General features: G+C 45.9%; 1 protein-coding gene across 1 annotated transcript in view; it reads right to left on the reverse strand.

The window, feature by feature from the left end:
* Nucleotides 1–2,341: 2,341 nt before the first annotated feature.
* Nucleotides 2,342–18,979, reverse strand: part of LOC138580848 (up-regulator of cell proliferation-like) — a 420,253-nt gene continuing 403,615 nt past the window's right edge. Inside the window, 2 exon segments of the mRNA XM_069651719.1 lie at nt 2,342–8,330; nt 8,332–9,520. Of these exon segments, the coding sequence (XP_069507820.1) occupies nt 4,832–8,330; nt 8,332–9,520 (4,688 nt within the window). The 3' untranslated portion in view covers nt 2,342–4,831.

Genomic DNA, 18,979 nt, shown 5'->3' on the forward strand with positions numbered 1-18,979 from the left:
AAAGTAAGCAGTGCATCCCAACTCACTTATTTGACTAGCTCAGGGGGCAACATGACACTTTCATACAGTTAAAAAACAAAGTCTGTGACACAGGCTCCTCTGCCAGTCTGCTAACTGTATCCATCAGGCAGGGCCCAATAAGAATTCAGTAGGCCCACTACAGCCTACATGCTTGATGTCCAAGTTCCTGATATGTCTTATGGGTAATGATAACTACTAGCGCTACTATGCCCTCGGGCCTTTGTGCATGTGCTATATAAATAAAATAAATAAACTATCCACTGCAAATACAGGCTTGGAAGGTGGTCAGCGTGGCCATCTTGACTTCTTCAATAGCTGTTGAAAACCTAAGTTGCTTCCTTGCTAGCATGATGTGAATGGGTACTAAGCCCTGCTGGAGCTACTGTTTCAGACCACAGGAGATGCCTCATTGTCACAGCAGGGAGAGAGCTTCCTTTCATAAAAATGAACGAGCATCATATAGATGAAAACTATGGCAAAAGGAAACACCAGGTGTACCACCAGTAAGCCCATACTACAGATTCTTTACGTGAATGATTTGTGTGCAATACAGCTACAGTCACGCTCTGACAGTAGTGGCTGATATGCAAAAGTTAATGATCATGCAGCACTCAGTCCTGTTATCGTATCTCGGGTACTTCCGTGCACAGCACCAGCAAAGGCTTAGTTTTCCCTTCATCCTCATTCTATTTGGTTCTTCCCAGAGCCAAGAGGAGAGCGGTTCTCCAAGTCTTAGTGCCAGCCGCACTCACAACAACCTCAACAAAATGTTATACTTCAGTCTTCTTCAGTGGGTAATATCAACATTGCATTCAATGGTGGCTCTACCTAGATATATGTGGCTCAACCAACCACCGGTGCCACGATATACGTCCTAGTACACGCTCACAATCTGGAGTTTGTACCTCAATTTATTTGGCTTGACCAAAAGTTTCAAACATTTACATCTAGGCAGGTGACATACAGTTTAATATTAATGTGGGCAGTATGATGATCTATGTTCTGCTTTTAGTAGATTGGTTTACCAGCTAAGGCAATTTATTAGGCTCTACTAAGTCCTAATACAGGACTCCCATACTGAAGGATTTGTCTTGATCTGACCTGAAGAAAACTCATTCTCCTATTCCTAGATTGCTTTAAAAGGTTTAGGCGGGAAGAGCCATATTCAGAATGCATGTGGGTCAGCGATACAGACAAATCTTGTATGCAGATTCTTGACCACTCGCAAACTCTTAATACCAGTCAGAAATTGGATGTTCTGCCTCAGTTTGTTTGGCTCTATCAAACAGAGGAGACTGCTCGCATTTTTTTTCCTGGTCAGTCTATCTCTAACTTTTACTACCATCAAGTGTAGCCACCTACAACAGGGTAGGGAGGCTGTGGAGCATGTGCTTCCATGGCTGTCACCACTGCCATGGGATTCAGTTTGTCCGATTTACCAATGACAGGCAATGCAGGCAGTGCACTCCTGCATTCCTCGTCACCATGCTTCACCTCTGCTGTCTCACCCTGAACTCCACCAGCACCAACAGGAGAAGGTCATGCTAGTGTTGGTAAACTGGACCTGCTTGTTGATGGTGCAACTGGCTCAGGCTGTGCTGGGCCAGATGTGGGAACGTTGGAAAGACGTTTCGGCTGGTCCAGGGGAGATGAGGGTCCCATTACACACCCTCGTCCCACAGTCCTGATGAACTGTCTTCTGGCAGTAGTTGCGTAATACAATGCCCACCTGCCCCTGAAAGTCACACCCAAGCGGAAGTAGTCCCAGACCCATGACCAGATGGGTTATGTCATGGGTAGGAGTGCCTGCTGACCCCCATTTACCCTCTGAAGGAAAGCCTGCGACTGCCTTGCCTCCTCTGCATGGGAATGTTATGGTTCAGCGGTCTCAGTCTACTCCTCCTGAGGCATCTACTGGAGGGCCATCTTTGGCTCTTCTGTCTCTTGCACCGCCACAACCACCTTCTCTCCCCTCTACCCATTTTAACCCTACAACTCTGTGGCGGCCTCTCCCTGCTGCTTGGGCACTACCTCCTCCCCAACAACTCCAAGGGGGATGTATTCGACCACGCTCTACAGGCGCTTTTAGAAACAAGTGAGAAAGACAGAACAGGGAACCTCACAAGGCTCAAACATAGGAAAGCATTCTCAGAGCAAACAAGCAGTAGGGAAAGTCACTGACTAGTACACATCCCAGGAAGACATCTCTGGTTCCCACAAAGGCATCTTCCAAAACAGGACAGGTAAGGTGTTAGGAAACCTTCCCCATTCAAATGTTTTGAGTGCCATAGGGAAGAAGGGGCAGGCTTAAGTACAAGAGGATTTTTTGATGTTTTTATTTTTTTGGGTGGCAGAGGCAGAGATAAAGGAACAGTAGAATGTATAAGAGGACCTTTTAGGGGTTTTATAAAATATTTTCGAAAAGAGTGTGAAGATGCACAGAAACGTTAGAGAGGGGATCCCAAAAACATGCACAATTACAGGTCAATCAACACCAAAAGCACAACAAAAACAAACAATACTAACTCCCACAAAACTTGTAAAATGTGTTATAAACTTGATAAAATGTCCTACAATTCTACTAAAAAACGATCAGTTAGTGAGCCTATCCTGTCTACTCCTCCATCGACAGCAAAACAAAACCCACAAAGAAAGCAGGAAGCAGGTTGGGCATTATTGAGGCCCTCAAACCTTTTTAAGAATGGCTCAAGAGCTTTGATTACTGTTCGAGCTTCCCTCTTGAGTCTCGGGCACAGGCAGGTAGAACCAGTCTAGTAAAATAAGACCTTCATCCAGGGCAGTGTTGGGGGCATTCAGGGACCCACAATTGACACATGAAAGATCATCTCCAGTAACTAGGAAAGTTTACAAAAGGACCCTTCTTAAACTATGTTCCGCTTCATGCCAATCATAAAAGTGTACATATAGCACATAATAAATATACCAGGCAAAATTCAATCAAATACAAAAGCATAAAACATGCAAAACATTGAATAGATGGATATAAAGAAAGACAGATAATATAAGGTACGTCTTCCCTTAACTGCTTAATCTAATAATCACTGCCCCCAAATTAAAATATTTTAATTAAATCATTGTTGATGGAATATCAATAAAACGTCATAGATCAAACAAGAAACATTCAAACTCAGGATATAATAATTCCAGAAATTGTAACAAATCATATTAATGTTTCCTTTCCTCCTCGCCCAAGCGGACCCAATATAGCTGGACACTGCAAAAATGACATCAACAAATTGTGAATTAGGACAAGATTTTTGTCTCATTTAGTGTTCGTACCCCATGATTACATAGGCATGGTTTTAGATTTCTTCATCATACAAATGATATACTGGGCACAAAAAGAGGAAATGTATCGTTTCTTCATTTCAGGGCAGAATGAGCAACTAATAGATTTTGGATTAGCCTGCCATGCATTTAAAAGCTCAAATGTGAAATGTTCTAATCTGAATTGCAAGTATGGCGTCCTCAGAAACGGATTAGTGACCAATTTCAAATATTTCTCCATACCCTGTGTTTGTTTATTAAGTATTTAGGATAGACCAGTTGAAAGGCTTATAACATTTATCTATTTTCTGGCTAAATTCCATTCAATGCGGGCATTAATTACCTGTTGTTTTGCACCCTTCATAATGTTGGTCGAATTCAGCCACAGATCATCTAGTCTCCGGCTTAACAGGGCAGTCCTAATGTACCTAAACCACAGGATCCTATCTAAATCCGGTGCCTTTCCCTGCGTCTGGCTCTTAACTTCATCTTTCATTTCTTTAAAAGGATCCAAGAGCATTTACTGAGGTTGGATATGTTTCACATAATTCATCACGGCTACCGAACAACATACAATGAAAGACTTGCTATTTAGATCATGCATGGTCACATAGCCAATACCTGATTATCAAAACAAGTCACTCATTCCTTTATTAACATTCTGTGTAACATGTGCTGTTAACCTGATTATAGTTTAATATATAAACTGATCTTTCAAAGTTAACAAAATCTTTGAATATTTTAAATCTTGTACAAATAACAATCACAAGTCAGCATTATTTTAACTGTCTGTCACTGGGATTCAATATGACTTGACTGCATACACTGTGATTATGAATTATTTATGGTCTAGATGCTCATACCGATTTACCCTGAACAAGCCATGTGCTGTCTTGAATAGTAGGCTGTGATGCATATCCCATCAAACCTATTGCATAAAAGAATGCTGGTGAATATTGTAGCACCCTCCTGTTTAAAATGAGATTGGGCAAACTATTGCACTCTTAGCTGTATTGAATAAAATATCTAAGTATTGCTGTGTTAATGAAAGTCAACAGGAGAGCCTGATCCAATACCCACAATACACAGTAGACTCCACGTGGCACGCCAAAGGCGATTCCTAACCGGACACCTGATTCTCAGAGGATTCAACCCTCATACAGATGCTGTACAACTGAATGACTATTTTAGTCAATAATATATTGGACCCAATAATCACAACAGTGGTCTTCCATAGAGACAATAAGGGGACCACGTTACTCCTATGTTAAAATGTAACCAGAACAAACATGTGTTGTAAAGCCTTGAAAAAGAGCAGTGGTCAAAACATGTGTCGGCTATGAGCAACTAATGAGAAGACACAATCAATAGACATCTTGGAATGGAATAAGCATAAGGCTGACATTATCATGTGCATTCAGGATTTCACTGTGTGAAAGTTCACTTTCCTCAACTTTCAGAATATTTGTGTAAAAAAGACAAACTGGATTATCTTTAAAAATACCTTCTCTGCTTTCTAATTTTATTTTCTATTGAAGATTTCTTTTATACTTTGTCTTGCCTGGGTTTCTGTTATTTCACACCATTCTTTTGGAAGGTCAGCTGGCAGGGCATCATACTCTTGTGCATAATATTCATTAAACAAACTGAAATTAAATTTCCAGTAATCTGTGGCACTGACGCTAGGATCTGGCTGAATGCACCAATCAGGATAAAATGATCGGTAATCCTTGTAGGGATGAGGTTTCCACTCTGTGTCTGAGTTTTCAAATGCCACTTCAGATGCAACATCCGAGGAGCACAACGAATGAACCAGTTTTCGGGTGTGCAAACACCTGTATCTTCCCAATCCCTGTGGTCGATGGATGGTCGCAAAGTGTTCCCTGTGTGCCTGGCCTCCTGCCTCACAGGGGGCTCTACAAAATGGACACTGCTTGTCACATCCAAACACCTTCTGAAAGATCACATCCTGTGGCTTCAATGCCAGCTTAGAGAACGTAGCCTGGATGTCAGACTCCTCAAATAATTCTGATAGAATATCACTTTCCATTTGTGAAAGAAAGTACTGGACATCAGCAGAAAACTTCACAACATCGGCTGTGTTTTGAAAAATGATGACTTGCAAAGTGTCCTTGGATATGACCAGGTCTTCCTTTAAAATTTCACAGAAATGTTCTAGGAGGGCAGAAATTGTATTGAAATTCTCTGTGCTGTTAAGAATGTGTCTGATTTTTTTAGTAATGACAGAAAGAATATTTTGTTCTAACTGTCTCAACCTCTTCTCTCCTTTGTAGTGATCCAATATGTGACTCCAGATCCAGCATTTGATAAAGTCAACATAATTCTTGATATACTTAACATAATTCCTAAAATTACTTTCTTTCAGCAGCCAGTCCAGCACAGTATATTGGAAAGACATTCGGCTGCTGTATCCTACAGACTTTTCACTGCTGAGGATGTCGTCCACTACTTCAATCCCAAGCCTTTTGTAAACGTGATCAACCAGAGCCGGCTTCAGACACTGACCACAGAAATCTCGAGCTCTCTTCTGACACGCGTCCTTCTCCAAGTATAGGTCTTTGAAGGTTGAAAAATACTGAGCTTTAAATGTGTCCAAGCGCAACATGGGATCATGCTCACTGATATAATTTTCATGCATCCTCTGAAAATCAGGAGCCGCCATCCCTAAAATATGAAGCTTAAGTTCTACTTGGAAACAAGGGGTGATATGAAGCATTTTCAGGGCCTGGTCTTGCAGTCGATCATTGATGATCTTCAGTAATTCTCTGCAGTGGTTCTCGTCATAGTCCACTTTGGAATACACCTTGTCACTGATGTACTTGCTGCATGAATCTACCAAGGATTTAACAAGTTCTTCAGTTTTATACTTACACTCATTTGTGAACCATTCTATTATACCTCTGCGTCTGTACAGAGGCAAGTCAAAATGCTCATTTCTTATCATGAACTCTTCTTTTCCATGACAGAATAGATTGTCAACCTTTTGTAGCATCTGACAAGCTGGTACCCCAAGGGTGTATAAATCCTTCTTGAGCACTAGTAACATATCTTTGTGCACATGTTGTATCTGCAAAGGCTGGAGCTGCAGCTCTGAGAGCGTCTGTTCCCACATCTTTTCAAATTCTTCTTTCAGCTCTTCATCTCCCATCTGAACCTCCCTTTTCCTGCACTCCGCTAGCAGTCTGACCACTCTCTCCTCAGTAGTTTTAATGTGCAAATCTTGCAGTTCTTTCAATTTGTGTTTACCTTTTTGGATCTGAATTGCTTCTTCCAATCTCCTTAATGCGTAATCTTCTAGTTCATTCCCAAGGCCTTTAGCACTCCTGATGAAATCCTCTTTGTACCTTACTATAAGGGTAAGATTTTCTGCTCCACTTTCAAAATAAGTTTGCAAAGAATCCAAAACGTCCTTTTCTCCAATTAGAACTTTCTCCAATGATTCTTGCTTGAATGTATTAAATGTCTTACTGTTGAGCAGGGTCAAAGGCAGATTTTGTATCATGTTCTCCTTCTCAGACACCCAGAGATGCATCTCCTTGCGGAAGGGCCATTCCCACTCACTGTACTTCATAGACAGCTGGTTGTAGGCTTCTGCCACAAGGCTGTTTCTGAAACTGAATATAAAATTCTCATGCTTGATCGCATTCCACAGACTCTTAACCCATTCTTTAAACTGTGGTATGTCCACTGCAGTTCTCTTCTGTGCATGCTCTCTTATGAACTCAAATAAGTATTTCTTGAATTCCTGGACATGTTCACTGTACCCCAGATTCACAGGAGCCATGGGTGGGACATGCCAGAGGCCCGGCATGTACCAGTTGTGTATATTGGGATCATATTCCATAACATCAGAAAACGTCATTTCCTCGTTTTGTTTCTCCATCTTGGCGGCTGCTTTTGTCATTGTATTCAGTTGCTCCAGAAGATGTTTCCTGTCACGCATATTTTGATCATGAGCGGATATGTCACTAACATTCTGATGCACAAACTGGCAGTTTGTTCTTTTGCCTATTTTTTCCATTCTGAGGAAAGCATGGACCACAATCTGCAGAATATCCTTCATTTCTGTGGCATTTTCCATGGCCATGTTAACTATAGTGATGTCGCTTAACCCAATCACCAGGGTGGACAGCTCATTATCATGTTCATAGCTGTTCTCCAGGGTCATCAGTTCTGGGGCCTTCAAGCCTTCAGTGTCAATGACGAGGATGAAGTCACAGCCGAGTTCCTGCCTCAGGTTTTCTTTCACTTTCATGAGTAACATGAAGGCTCCTCGGGTGCACCGCCCACTGCTCACAGCGAACTGGAGCCCAAACATGGTGTTCAGAAGGGTGGATTTCCCAGTGCTCTGCACACCCAGCACTGTGATCACCACCATTCGGCAACGTCCTCCAAGTTTGGTGTGGAGCTCAGTCAGGACATCTGTGACCCACTGCAGCGGGATATTGGAGGCGTCTCCATCGATGAGCTCCAAAGGAAACCCTTCCAACAGTAGGTCTGCAGCGATGCCCGGCAGATGGGTGAACTGAGCATGTTTCACTTTCCCTTCCTTAAACATAGAATATTCAGCCTCATAAAACTGCCCCATCTCTCGCATGAAGTGCTCGACTCCCAGTGAACTCTCAGATAAGCTTCTGTCTAAGTCTGCCAGCTCTTTGGGGTTCCTTGTGGAATCGTTAGACTTTTCTTTATATTCATCCCTAAGATTAGAAAGGCAGCTTCTAGCGATAGCATCAAGCTCAAATTTCAACCACTTGAGAAAAAAAAGTCTCTCTTCCTTAGGCATACATCCTATTGCACTGATAAATTGAATCAAGCCTTCAGTGAGAGGACATTCATGCTGCCTCCTGCGAAGCTCCAATAGCTCTGCTCGCAGCGTGGCTTTATAGGCCTCTGTATTGTTTTTTCCTTGACTTTTCAATCTGCAATATTCCTTCTCTATTTTAGCTAATTTTTTCCAAGGTTCACCCTGTAGTTTCATAGTTTCCTTCTTATATTCTAGTGATCTCTTTAGCATACTTCTTGGCTGTCTGACAGTCCCGACAGTCCTCATCTACCCTAATTCCAAGTTCATGCGCCGTCTCTTCCATTCCTTCCACACTCACAATTTTTGAGGGGGGCTTTATTAAATCTAACATAGCAGACTGCAGCTTCCTTGCAAATGTTGCATCATTGGTGGTTCTATCTTTCTTCAGAATTGGGACCTGTTGAGCCATGTTCAGCTTGGTGGACAGTCTCTTAATATGATCTCCAGTTTCACGGGAGTTATCAGTTTGGGAATTAACAATGAAATAATATTTTGTTTCTGATTTCAGGGATGAAAGTAATTCATATTCCTGCTGACCAATATGTTCAATGTAAATGAAGACTGCTGAAGAAATTTCTGCTAAAAAACTGAACTGCAACCAGTGAGCCTTAATATCTCCCCGTAGATTCATGACTGCAACAGGTTCGGGGAAAAGGTCTGAATTCTCCCTGCCACCAGGAAAATACCAGGATATCTCCACTAACCCATCTGAGATTCCCCGGCGAACATTCCCACATTCCATATCATGATGAATGAAGAAATCGTGATGTTGTTGAGGGGGGCTGAGTACCTCATTCAAAATCTTGGACTTGGATAAGCTGCAGCGCCCCAGCCGTACAAAGGAAATCGTCACCATTGGCGTGAGCACAAGGCTCTCTTCCCTGAAGCCTTTGCTGTTTCTCAGCGACTGAGGCCTCCATTTTCTCACAATTCCCCTCATGGCCCAGAGCATGAGCATGCACTTGTTGCCATCACCAGGAGGCAGTATTATAGGAAGAGCAAAGTGGCACATGGACATTTTTAGCATTATTTCCTGCTGTAGAAAGCTGTCTGCACAATGCAGGAGGGCACAGAGGACATCCAGTGGATTGATCAAGCATCTGGAGAGATCCCCTTTGAAGGCTTCATCACGGAGTAGGCCATTGTCCTCTGTTTCTACTTCTTCATTATCTGGCTCATACTTCAGACTTGTGTTTCTCGCTGTCACATTCAGTGCCATGATCTTTTTTAGGAAGTGCCAGGGCACATCTTCCATTGTGAGACACTCCGATCCCTCCCTCTCTTCTGGACCAGTTTCAAGGACATCTCGTAGCGCCAGCCTTTCGTTTCCAAATCTCTTCAGATTTAGCTTGGACAATATATCCTCCATTTTATTCATGTTCTCTGTAAAAATGAAAGAAGCAAGATTTTACACACTTTTCAAAATATCCATTCAAAATTCAAATTCTCCTCTTTTAGCACATGTTATTTTGGTTCGGACAATGCAAACAGATAACCAACATTTCACCAGCACATATTAAAAGTGCATACATATTCTTCACTAGATAATCACATTAGATCATCAAACCTAGCTATTGTATGTCTTTTAATACATATGGAAATGTCATGAGGCAAAAAAATGGCAAATGCTGTGCCAAAGCAAGAGCCAGTAAGACATACATTACTTACCGTAATAGCATTTCTGATGCTATTTTCCACAATGAAACCTTATTTTGGGACGTGGTGTAAACTGAAAGTGCAGCTAAGTTGACATTTAAGGAAATGAAGACCAGGCCTGAATCTAGCAGGTGCGTTAGGTACAGGACAATATGTGTTGCTGTGCATTCAATAGGATTGATGCTTTTGCCATTGCACCAGATGACAAAGCGTTTCTATTTGCTGGAGTAGCAATGTCTGGTGTTAGGTTTTCGTCCTTCCCTAAGTATGTCCATACATCTTTGCGGGAGTTGGAGGTGCCCGAACGCTATGACCTCAGGAGCCAGGCTGCTAAATTTAGAGTGCGAGGGCATGGATGTAGAGTTTCCCCCTTGTCTTGTGACAGCATGTTTTAAGGGCATGACAGCTTCCTGGGAGGGGAGACTGACATGGTCATGAGATGGGAGAACCAAGGTTCGCGGGCCCACATCAGGGCCACCAAAATCACTGTGACTGCTTCCTGGTGCATCTTGTGCACTATCCTGTTGAGAAGAGGAGTTCTGGGGGAGGGGTTGGGGGGGGAAGCATAGACAAATCTCCCTGACCATGTTATGCAGAGACCGTTCTCCTTGGAGCAGTTCTGCGGGTACCTGGACGCGTAATCTGGGCATTGTGCTTTCTCCAGAGTTGCAAACAAGTCAATCTCTGGGACGCCCCAGTCTGCTAAGACGTTGAGAACAATGTCCTTGAGGAATCGCCACTCGTATTCTATGGGTAGCGGGAAGTCTCTGCTGAGTACGTCTGCCAGAAGATTGATTTCCCTCTGGAACGTGTTGATGAGACAGGAGCAACATCTTGTGTTTGAGAGCCCATTTCCATATGTTCTGTGACAGTCTGGATAGCCAATGAGAGTGAGTGTCCCCTTGTTTGTTCAGGTAATACATGGCCGTAGTACTGGCCGTGAGGACTAGGACTGTCTTTCCCTGGAGGTGAGATTGGAATGCATTCAGGACCTTGAACAATGCTAGCAGTTCCAACCGGTAAACCTGTGGTTGGTTGCTACCGCTGGGGTCAACACGCTGTGCGCTGTCTGATGAAGGTGAGCCCCCCACCCTGTCAAGATGCACCCGTGGTGAGAGAGGCTTCTACTGCGGGGTGGGGAAGGTCTTCCCCTGCAAGAGCTTTTCCCTTGACCACCACTGCAAAGACTGAACAAGGGCTGCTGAGACAACCACTAGATCGTCCCATTGTCCGCTGGCCTGACACCATTGGCTCCAGAGCCACTCTTGTATGGGGCGCATGCGCAGACGTGCGTGTGGAACTAGGTAAATGCAGGAGGCCATCATCCCTAGCAGTCGCATGGCTTTGCGTACAGTCACCTCGTGACTGGCTACATAATGAGGGATCTGGAAGAGCAGGTTTTGAACCCTCTCGGTGGAGGGAAAGACGAGGCCGTCTTTGGTCCGAATAAGGGCCCCCAGAAATTGTTTGACGTGGCTGGAGTCTAGGCTGGACTTTTTCTCGTTGATCGAGAACCCTAGATGTTACGCTCACCTGGTCTCTGTGGCACGGTTGCAGCCCTCCCGGGGGTGAGGTCGCTCGGGTCCGACTTCGCCCTCTGTGCTTATGTGGTGACTGGTGGTAATAGGTGATCCTGCTCGGAACTGCTCCTGTTGATTGTTTGCTCTTTTGCTTTCTTCCCTTGCAGGTGATGTTGCCAGCCCGGCAGAAGCTGCGGAGCTCGAGGCGGCAGCCGGATGGAACGAGGAACGAAGCTGCAGCGGTACAGTAGCTGGTAAGTTGTTAACTAGGGGGCGCGCAGGGTTCAAATGTGGCGCGGCCTAGGACGGATGTTCTAACCTGGTCTTTCTTCTTCTTCTTCACAGGGTCCGAGTTCGTGGATACGGAGAGTGGTGCTGCGGCATCGGGATCAAGATCACTGGATGTCAGGAGATGAGTCTGCAGATGAAGCTTTCCTGGAGGTGAGTATGCAGGAGAACGACTGGTTTCAAAGGTAAGTAAACTGGTCCAAGCAGCGGTGAGCGTCACGTTGCACGCGAGTGCACAGTAATGCAAAGCACTGGCCTTAAGGATGGAGCGGCTTATATAGCTGAGCTTCTGAAGCCACGCCCACCAGGTACAGCCTGCCTGCCACACCTGATGAGTCAGCACATGTAGACCAGGCCTAGGGAGCCACACCTGATGAGTCAGCACATGAGGATGTTCTCTGGAATAAAGGCTTTCAGCTCCTGGAAAGTTCTTGTAAAATAAAAGCACTCCTGCACTGAAATAAAGTAAAAGCACTCCTGCACTGAAATAAAGTGTTCCTGCTCACATCTCTATATGAGCCTGGCGCCAAAGGCGCCAAGGCTCAGTCCAGCCAGGGCCCCTGTGTTTATGGGTCCCAAAGGGACATAAGTGATTCAAGTGACCCATTGCCCCCATCACTAGATGGTGTGGTGTTTGTGTTCTGGGGCCTGTGGCCATGACACTAGGCTGAAGAGGAGATCAACCGTCTTCTAGGTATTTGTTAGGCATGTTCCGTACAAACCCCCTGTTATTAGCCAGTCGTAGAGGTAAGGGTAGACTGGGATGGACTGCCTTTGCAGGTGAACAACTACTACCTCCAGTACCTTCATGGAGTCGAGGCAATGCCGAAGGGAAGAACCTTGAACTGATAGTGCGCATCCTCGATCATGAACCTTAGGTACTTTCTGTGCGCTGGCGACATTGAAATATGAAAGTATGCATCTTTCATATCCAATGTTGCCATGTAATCCCCCTGCACCAACAGTGGGATTACTTCCTGCAATGTTGTCATTCTGAACTTTTGAGGTTTGACATACTGGTTCGCCCGGCGCAGGTCTAAAACAGGGCGCATGGTGAGATCCTTTTTGGGTACAAGGAAGTACACTGAATAAATACCCTTGTTTACCTGGTGAATGGGGACGACTTCTATGGCACCCTTTTCCTGAAGGATCTGCACCTCTTCCAGCAGGAGTTGCAGGTGTGCTTGTGATAGGCGTCTGCTCTTTGGTGGATGGTATCGAGGTGGCCAGTGGAACTCAATGCAATAACTGTGGGTGACAATCTTGAGCACCCACTGGTCTGATGTTATCCCCTGCCATGCGTGAATGAATGATGTCAACCGTCCCACGACTGGGGAGGCATGGGAGGGGACACAGACTGGTGAGTCATTTTGATGCAGAAGCCGGGGAGCCTCTTGGGATGGAGATTCTGCCTCTACCCTTGCCTCTGTGCTGTCCTCTTTGCTGATATGGGCTGTTGCCAGTTGAACCTTGCCCGGAGGATCATGGGGTACCTCCAGTACCATATTGCCCGTGGGGAGATCGGGAGAAGGACTGGCCTCGAACGGAACGATGAGTTTGAACCTCCCCGCTGTTGGAAAGGCTTGGATTTAGTGTTTTCAGCATCTCATGTTCCTTTTTGGCCGTTTCCAAGGCGTCATCCACAGCCTTACCAAACAAGTTTGCGTCTTCTACAGGCTTATTTATGAGGGAGGCCCAAGTCTCCGACATGAAACCTGAATTCTTTAGCCATGTGTGTCTCTTGAGGAGAGTTCCCTGTGCCAGAGTGTGTCCCGCAGTTTCAGCAGCGTCAAGCGTATTTTTGTGAATGTTATGTGTCACCTGTCTATCCTCAGACACGACCGCCAGCAGGCGTGATCGCGGGGGTTCAGGGACCTCTTGGAGGCCTTCTTGGAGCAGGCCCCATTGCACGTCGCTGTAACTAGCAATAAGGGGGGTATTATTCGCAATTCTGGTAGCATAGGCTAAAGACGTAGTAATGAGCTTGCCAATGGCATAGAGTTCTTGCAGTCCTTATCTGGGAGAGGCTCTGCCGTGCACAGGGGCACCATTATCCTCTTTTTGGTGGTTCTAACAACCAGAGAATCCGGTGTGGCATGACCTCAAATGTACATAGGGTCAGGTGGTGAGGGGCGAAACAGTTTTTCAACCCGAGGGTTGACAGCCCTTGTAATGTAAGGGGACAATAAGGAGGGAGCAAGGCGTCTCTATGGAATTCAGGAGGGATAGCCTGACTTGTAGGAGGTTTTTCCATGAGGATGTCCTCAACAAAATCAGAATCCTGAACAGCCTCCTGTGTTGCGATTTGAAAGTGGTCTGCTGCCCTCTTTAGGATGGCATTAAATGCCATTTGATCATCTATTGGAGATGTCTGCCTCTGTTGAGCCGAGGATGGTGGATCCAGACAAATAACGTCTGGGTCTGGGGTAGGAGTGGGTGAGGGCCAAGGCCTTTGATCTACTGATTGATCTTCTTACCAGTCTGGGAACTGGTCCGCTGTGTCCTGGCCAAAGGGATCGTCCTCATGACTAAAAGGAGTTTCCTCAAATACTTCCTCTGACTCAGAATACTCAAAACACCTCCTCCTGGTGAGTTTGTGCTTGAATTGGGACTTCTGCAGCTTAGGTGGAATGGGGCAGGAGTCCTCCTCCCTAGGTCTCTTGGGAGTGATGTATCTTTCTGAAAAGTCTATGAATTGTGACATTTTATCCATGTAGTTCTCAAACCTTTGTCTAGTCTAGGATGAGGCAGAGGGGTCTGGAGGAGGGAAAGGCTCTTCAGAAGGGGGAGATGTACTAGACGCAGCCGTAAAGAGGGTCTGTGTGGCTTCAGAGTACTCCTCTCGACGAGAGGGAATGGTTCTGGGCTTTTCCGCTGCTGAAACAATGACTGCAAAACTTTTGCGTAATTTCAGCAGCTGTATTATGGATTTCGCTGTTGTCGTGGTAGCCGGCTTCGCCAAAGCCTTAGGAGCTGATACGTCCTTGGACGGCGTGTCAGCACTCGTGTGTTTTTCGGTGGTAATGCTCTTATGGGTAGAATGCTCAGTCGCGTGCCGAGGGGACGTAGCGGGGAGGGCGGCACACTGCAAGGTTCGGCAGGCACTGCTGAAGTTTTCGACGGGCCTGTTGGCGTTTGACGTTTCTTCGACATATCCGTCAAGGAAGCTCTGGGGCTTGTGTGCTTATCCTTGGATGGTGCATGTGTGCCCCTGTCGCCGGAGTGTGAACTCCCCATAACACTATCAGTGGTCTGTCTGTCGGGGACGGGCATCTGGGAACCGGAGGATTCCGCCGAAAGGTCTATGGCCTCCAGGTCGGACCCATGGCTGCTGCTAGAGTGCTCGTCACTTGATGCGATGGTGCCAACCGGGGATCCACTTTCGGCCTGCATAGCGTAGGCCACCCACCACTTAGTTGGCCTATCTTTTAATGTATTAGGATAAAAGAGTTTCCAGGACTTACAGGAACGCTCGTCGTGGTCACGAGGTAAGCACCTATTGCATTTGCGATGGGAGTCCTTCCAAGGGTATTTGCCGTTGCACGACAGACAAAATTTAAATGGAGTCCTCTCCATAGTAGAGGTGAAAGGCAGCCAGACCAGGGAGGGAAAGAGGGGAAAAGGAAATGCATTCTCAGAAAAGAATCAACCCAGGGCCCCACTCTCCGTACTGTACGGGCCTGGACGGAGGGCAGAGGCCACGTGGTCGACAGACATCCATCGATGCACCAGTCGCCGAACAGCAATGGATGTCTTCGGCGGAGGGGTCCACGAAGTAGTCGTCGAAGAGAGGAAGTCAAAGACTAGACGAAATTGAGCAATATAAACTCTTGCGAGCTCCGCATAAGGCGACCAACTAGTTGGGCGGAAAAAAACCAATCTCAGGGACCTCGATGCGTGAGGGATTTTGGGTACACTACACATCACGTTAGGGATAGTGTTACAGTCACGCCCAAGTCGACCTCCCCATTCGATCTTTGAAAGAAAAGATGCAATACTCTGCGATTACAACCAGATGTTGGACTATGCACAGCGTGTGATTCTAAGCAGATTAACAAGCATCAGAACATTACATATCACAAACATCACTTTGGAATTATTTCCTGGCAATGGAAATATTCGTAACACATTCAATTAGCTCTTTACAGGAATTACCAAAACAAATGTTTTACCCAGAAAAATCAGTCCACTAATCAATTACAGTAGACATTTCTATTACCAGTTACATTAAGAGTTGTTGCCAGAGTTTGCAGTACCCTGTGTTCTGATTCACCATTGGTACAAAGGTCTACCGTCATTTCTCCCAGGCACAAGCACATCCCACAGGCAAAGGCAGGGTTAAACAATGTCAGTGTCCACTCGCTGCCATCAGCTTCAATATGCCAAGCAGGAGCACACCAGCTGCCATTATAGCAGTGTCCTCAGGCCACACAAAATCCAATCGACTCCTAGCATTGTTGAGTAACATTCTCATTGTATTGGTACCTGTGGGCAAGTGCTTCTTCTAAGATGTACGTTCTTCAGTCAAGGATCAAAACTGATGGCCGGTGGGTACTGACTAACTCTTGGTAGAGCAAATCTACTGTGCTGTTGGTTGATGATTTGCAGGCACTCTACTGTGTACATGGCAGGTGTTCACAAATGTGTAATGTAAACAATTGGAAGCTTTAGAAAACAAAACTAGTCCATCATGAGGTGGGCTTTGAGGTGCAGGGAAGATGAAGTAACTGGAGGGCAAAGGTGCCGACACTTCTGTCCCTGGGTTGCCTCCATTAGGTAAATAGACATTTCCTGACTGCTGATGGAGGACACTAATAGGATTGGGAAGGCTGTATGTGGTAGTGAAGACTGCAGAATAAGCTTTTTGGTTTTGGGCATTTGGTGGCACAAAGTGCCACCAGAAGGCCAAAACCATGGCTACAGGGTAAGGGAAGCGGGAGAAGAGGGCTTTGAGAGAAAGAAATCGGATTGGCATAGTCACTAAAAATGCCTGTGACATGAAATGGCCAAATTCCCTAGTGATTCATTCTGTATCCTAGTGCCTTTCAAACCAGTGAGTAGGGGTGTTGTTGACTGTGCCAATCAAACGGGTTGGAGATGGTGGTATATTTTTTGGGAGGGGTGTGGTAACGTGTTGAGAAATCAATGCTCCTAGTTAACCAATGAAAATGCCTTATTAATTGGAGAACAGTGTGTGATAGGATATGTCGGTGGCTTTGAGTAATGTGGGTGGTTGTTTGTTGTGGATTGGTTAATAGGGTGTACTGGGTCGGCCTTCATGGGCAGGGTTTGTGCTCCATTTGGTGATTCACCATTTGTACTGGAGCAGCTGAGAAGTAAGGTTGAAAAGGCGAGCTTTGTATTCCTTTGATGTGGTTGTAGTGGAGTTTGAAAATCCCTTCACTCTGATTTTCTTTCATATTTATTTTTGGCTTACCCTTTTTAATTGAAATGTGTATACCGCGTTATACCTTGAAATTCTTCAGTGGGGTTTGAACTCTGTTCAGAGGCCCCGTTGAAGGAAAGCCCCAGGCCGCCCAGCGGAGCAGCCCAGGTTAAGACATGGGCCTGCGCCCTGCGTCTCGTAATGCACTGCAGATGGGTCAGGCCAGAAGCCCAACAAGGCTGTGGGGTGCACGGCAGTGATTCGAGGCGGCTTCCCGTTGCCATGGGCACGCCGTCTGACCTTAAGATGGGCGTGGGTACGGTGGCGTCCCCAGGGCCTGAAATCAAGCAGGCCGTGCAGTGATAGGGGTGGCCCCAACACATACGGGCCGCCCCGAAAATTACAATCAATACAAATGCAGCGATGATCACGGGTGGGCCCCCCAACCAACAGGACCCACCCAGAATGCAGCACAAGGCCACGGGGTGCTGCAGTGGTCACAGGCAGACCGCCACGTGCACAGGGGGCTGTCCAGGACAATTTAAAGGGTGCATGGGTGGCCCCATGTGGTTGACGGGGCTACCCAGATAAATTAACAGTGGGTCCAGGCCCAGCCATCATTGTCACCAGGCTCAGCTTCTCAGCTAGCTTGAAACCAGCCCTATAATGCAGCCTGCATCATCCAGCATGAAACCAGTCCTGCAACAGCCAGCTCGTCCATCAGCATCACTGCCAGAGACAGACCCTTAAAGTACTGAAAGGGGGTGACTGACTGCAGCAGTTACCCCATTGTGACAGAGTTTTGTGTGTGTTATATGTGGTATGTAAATATAGATATGTATGTGTTGTTATATGTATATATAATGAATAATTGTTAAGTAGAATTTTATGTAGGGAATATGGGTTTTAATGGGAACACTAATTACGGTAAAGAGTTAAGTAGAGGTAGGATATTAATTATATGTAGAGGAATGTTAATAAGAGATAGGGGTAGAGGGGAGGTACCCTTGCATGAGGTAGCAGGAGAGTGCAGCGGCCTGGCTGAGGCAGTCTAGTGTAGAACACCCACAGAGGTCATCCTCTGGCCTCACACTCCATGTGGGTGGTTCATGAGAGTATGCGAGGGGTCTGTAGCATCACACTCAACCTAAGGGTTCCTGAGACCCCTCCAAGGAAGGGTGAGGTGACCTAGCAGGTCCCCATTTAGTTGAAGCACACATCAGAGTAATCTTAGGGAAAACTAAAGGGAATGATAGGTAATAGCAATTTTATTTAGCAGATGCAGTGCCCCTCCCTATCCAGGCGGTCTGGTGGACAAGGGTGTTAGTATCCAAGGTCCCTGCTACCAGGAAAGGAAGTGTACCCCTTGCGCGACCAGGCCGGGAAACATGGGCTACACAGTGGCTAATAATCTAAAAGGTTATTGGATTGTACCTTTCAGACACTCTCCCTCATTTGTTCTCCTTCCTATCACTCCCACATATTCCTTTCTCTCTCACTTCCAGGTATTCCCCTCACATTGCTCTCTTCAGTCAACTCCTACTGCTTCCACTCTTTCTACTCTGTGTTTGCCTCTTCTGTCGCTCACATGTCCCCCGCTTCTTCCAAGTCTTGCCTCCACCCTTTGATGTTACCATGTCCCCGATAGTACTACTCCATCCTCCACGCTATTGATCCCTCCTCCACACTACTATTTCTACTCCACCCCACCTTCTACTTCAACACCCTTTCACTCACACAATCACTTTACACTCTCTCCCTACATTTGCTCTCCTAAACACACTTGCCTCTCTTTTATGCACATTCACAATGCAGTACCACTTGCACTCACTAACCAATGCCTCACCTGCTTTATAAATCCCCTCCACAATCCATTTTGCCTTCCCTCCTCCTCCTGGGCTCTTCGTCTTGCACGTCCACCTCGTCTGACCACACCTAAACAACCCAAACCTTCCAGTTTCCTGGTTCTCCCTTTAACCCCCTGCCCTATCT

Source organism: Ambystoma mexicanum, chromosome 3p, assembly GCF_040938575.1.
Source record: "Ambystoma mexicanum isolate Mex_15411 chromosome 3p, UKY_AmexF1_1, whole genome shotgun sequence".
In the NCBI taxonomy this organism is placed as follows: domain Eukaryota; kingdom Metazoa; phylum Chordata; class Amphibia; order Caudata; family Ambystomatidae; genus Ambystoma; species Ambystoma mexicanum.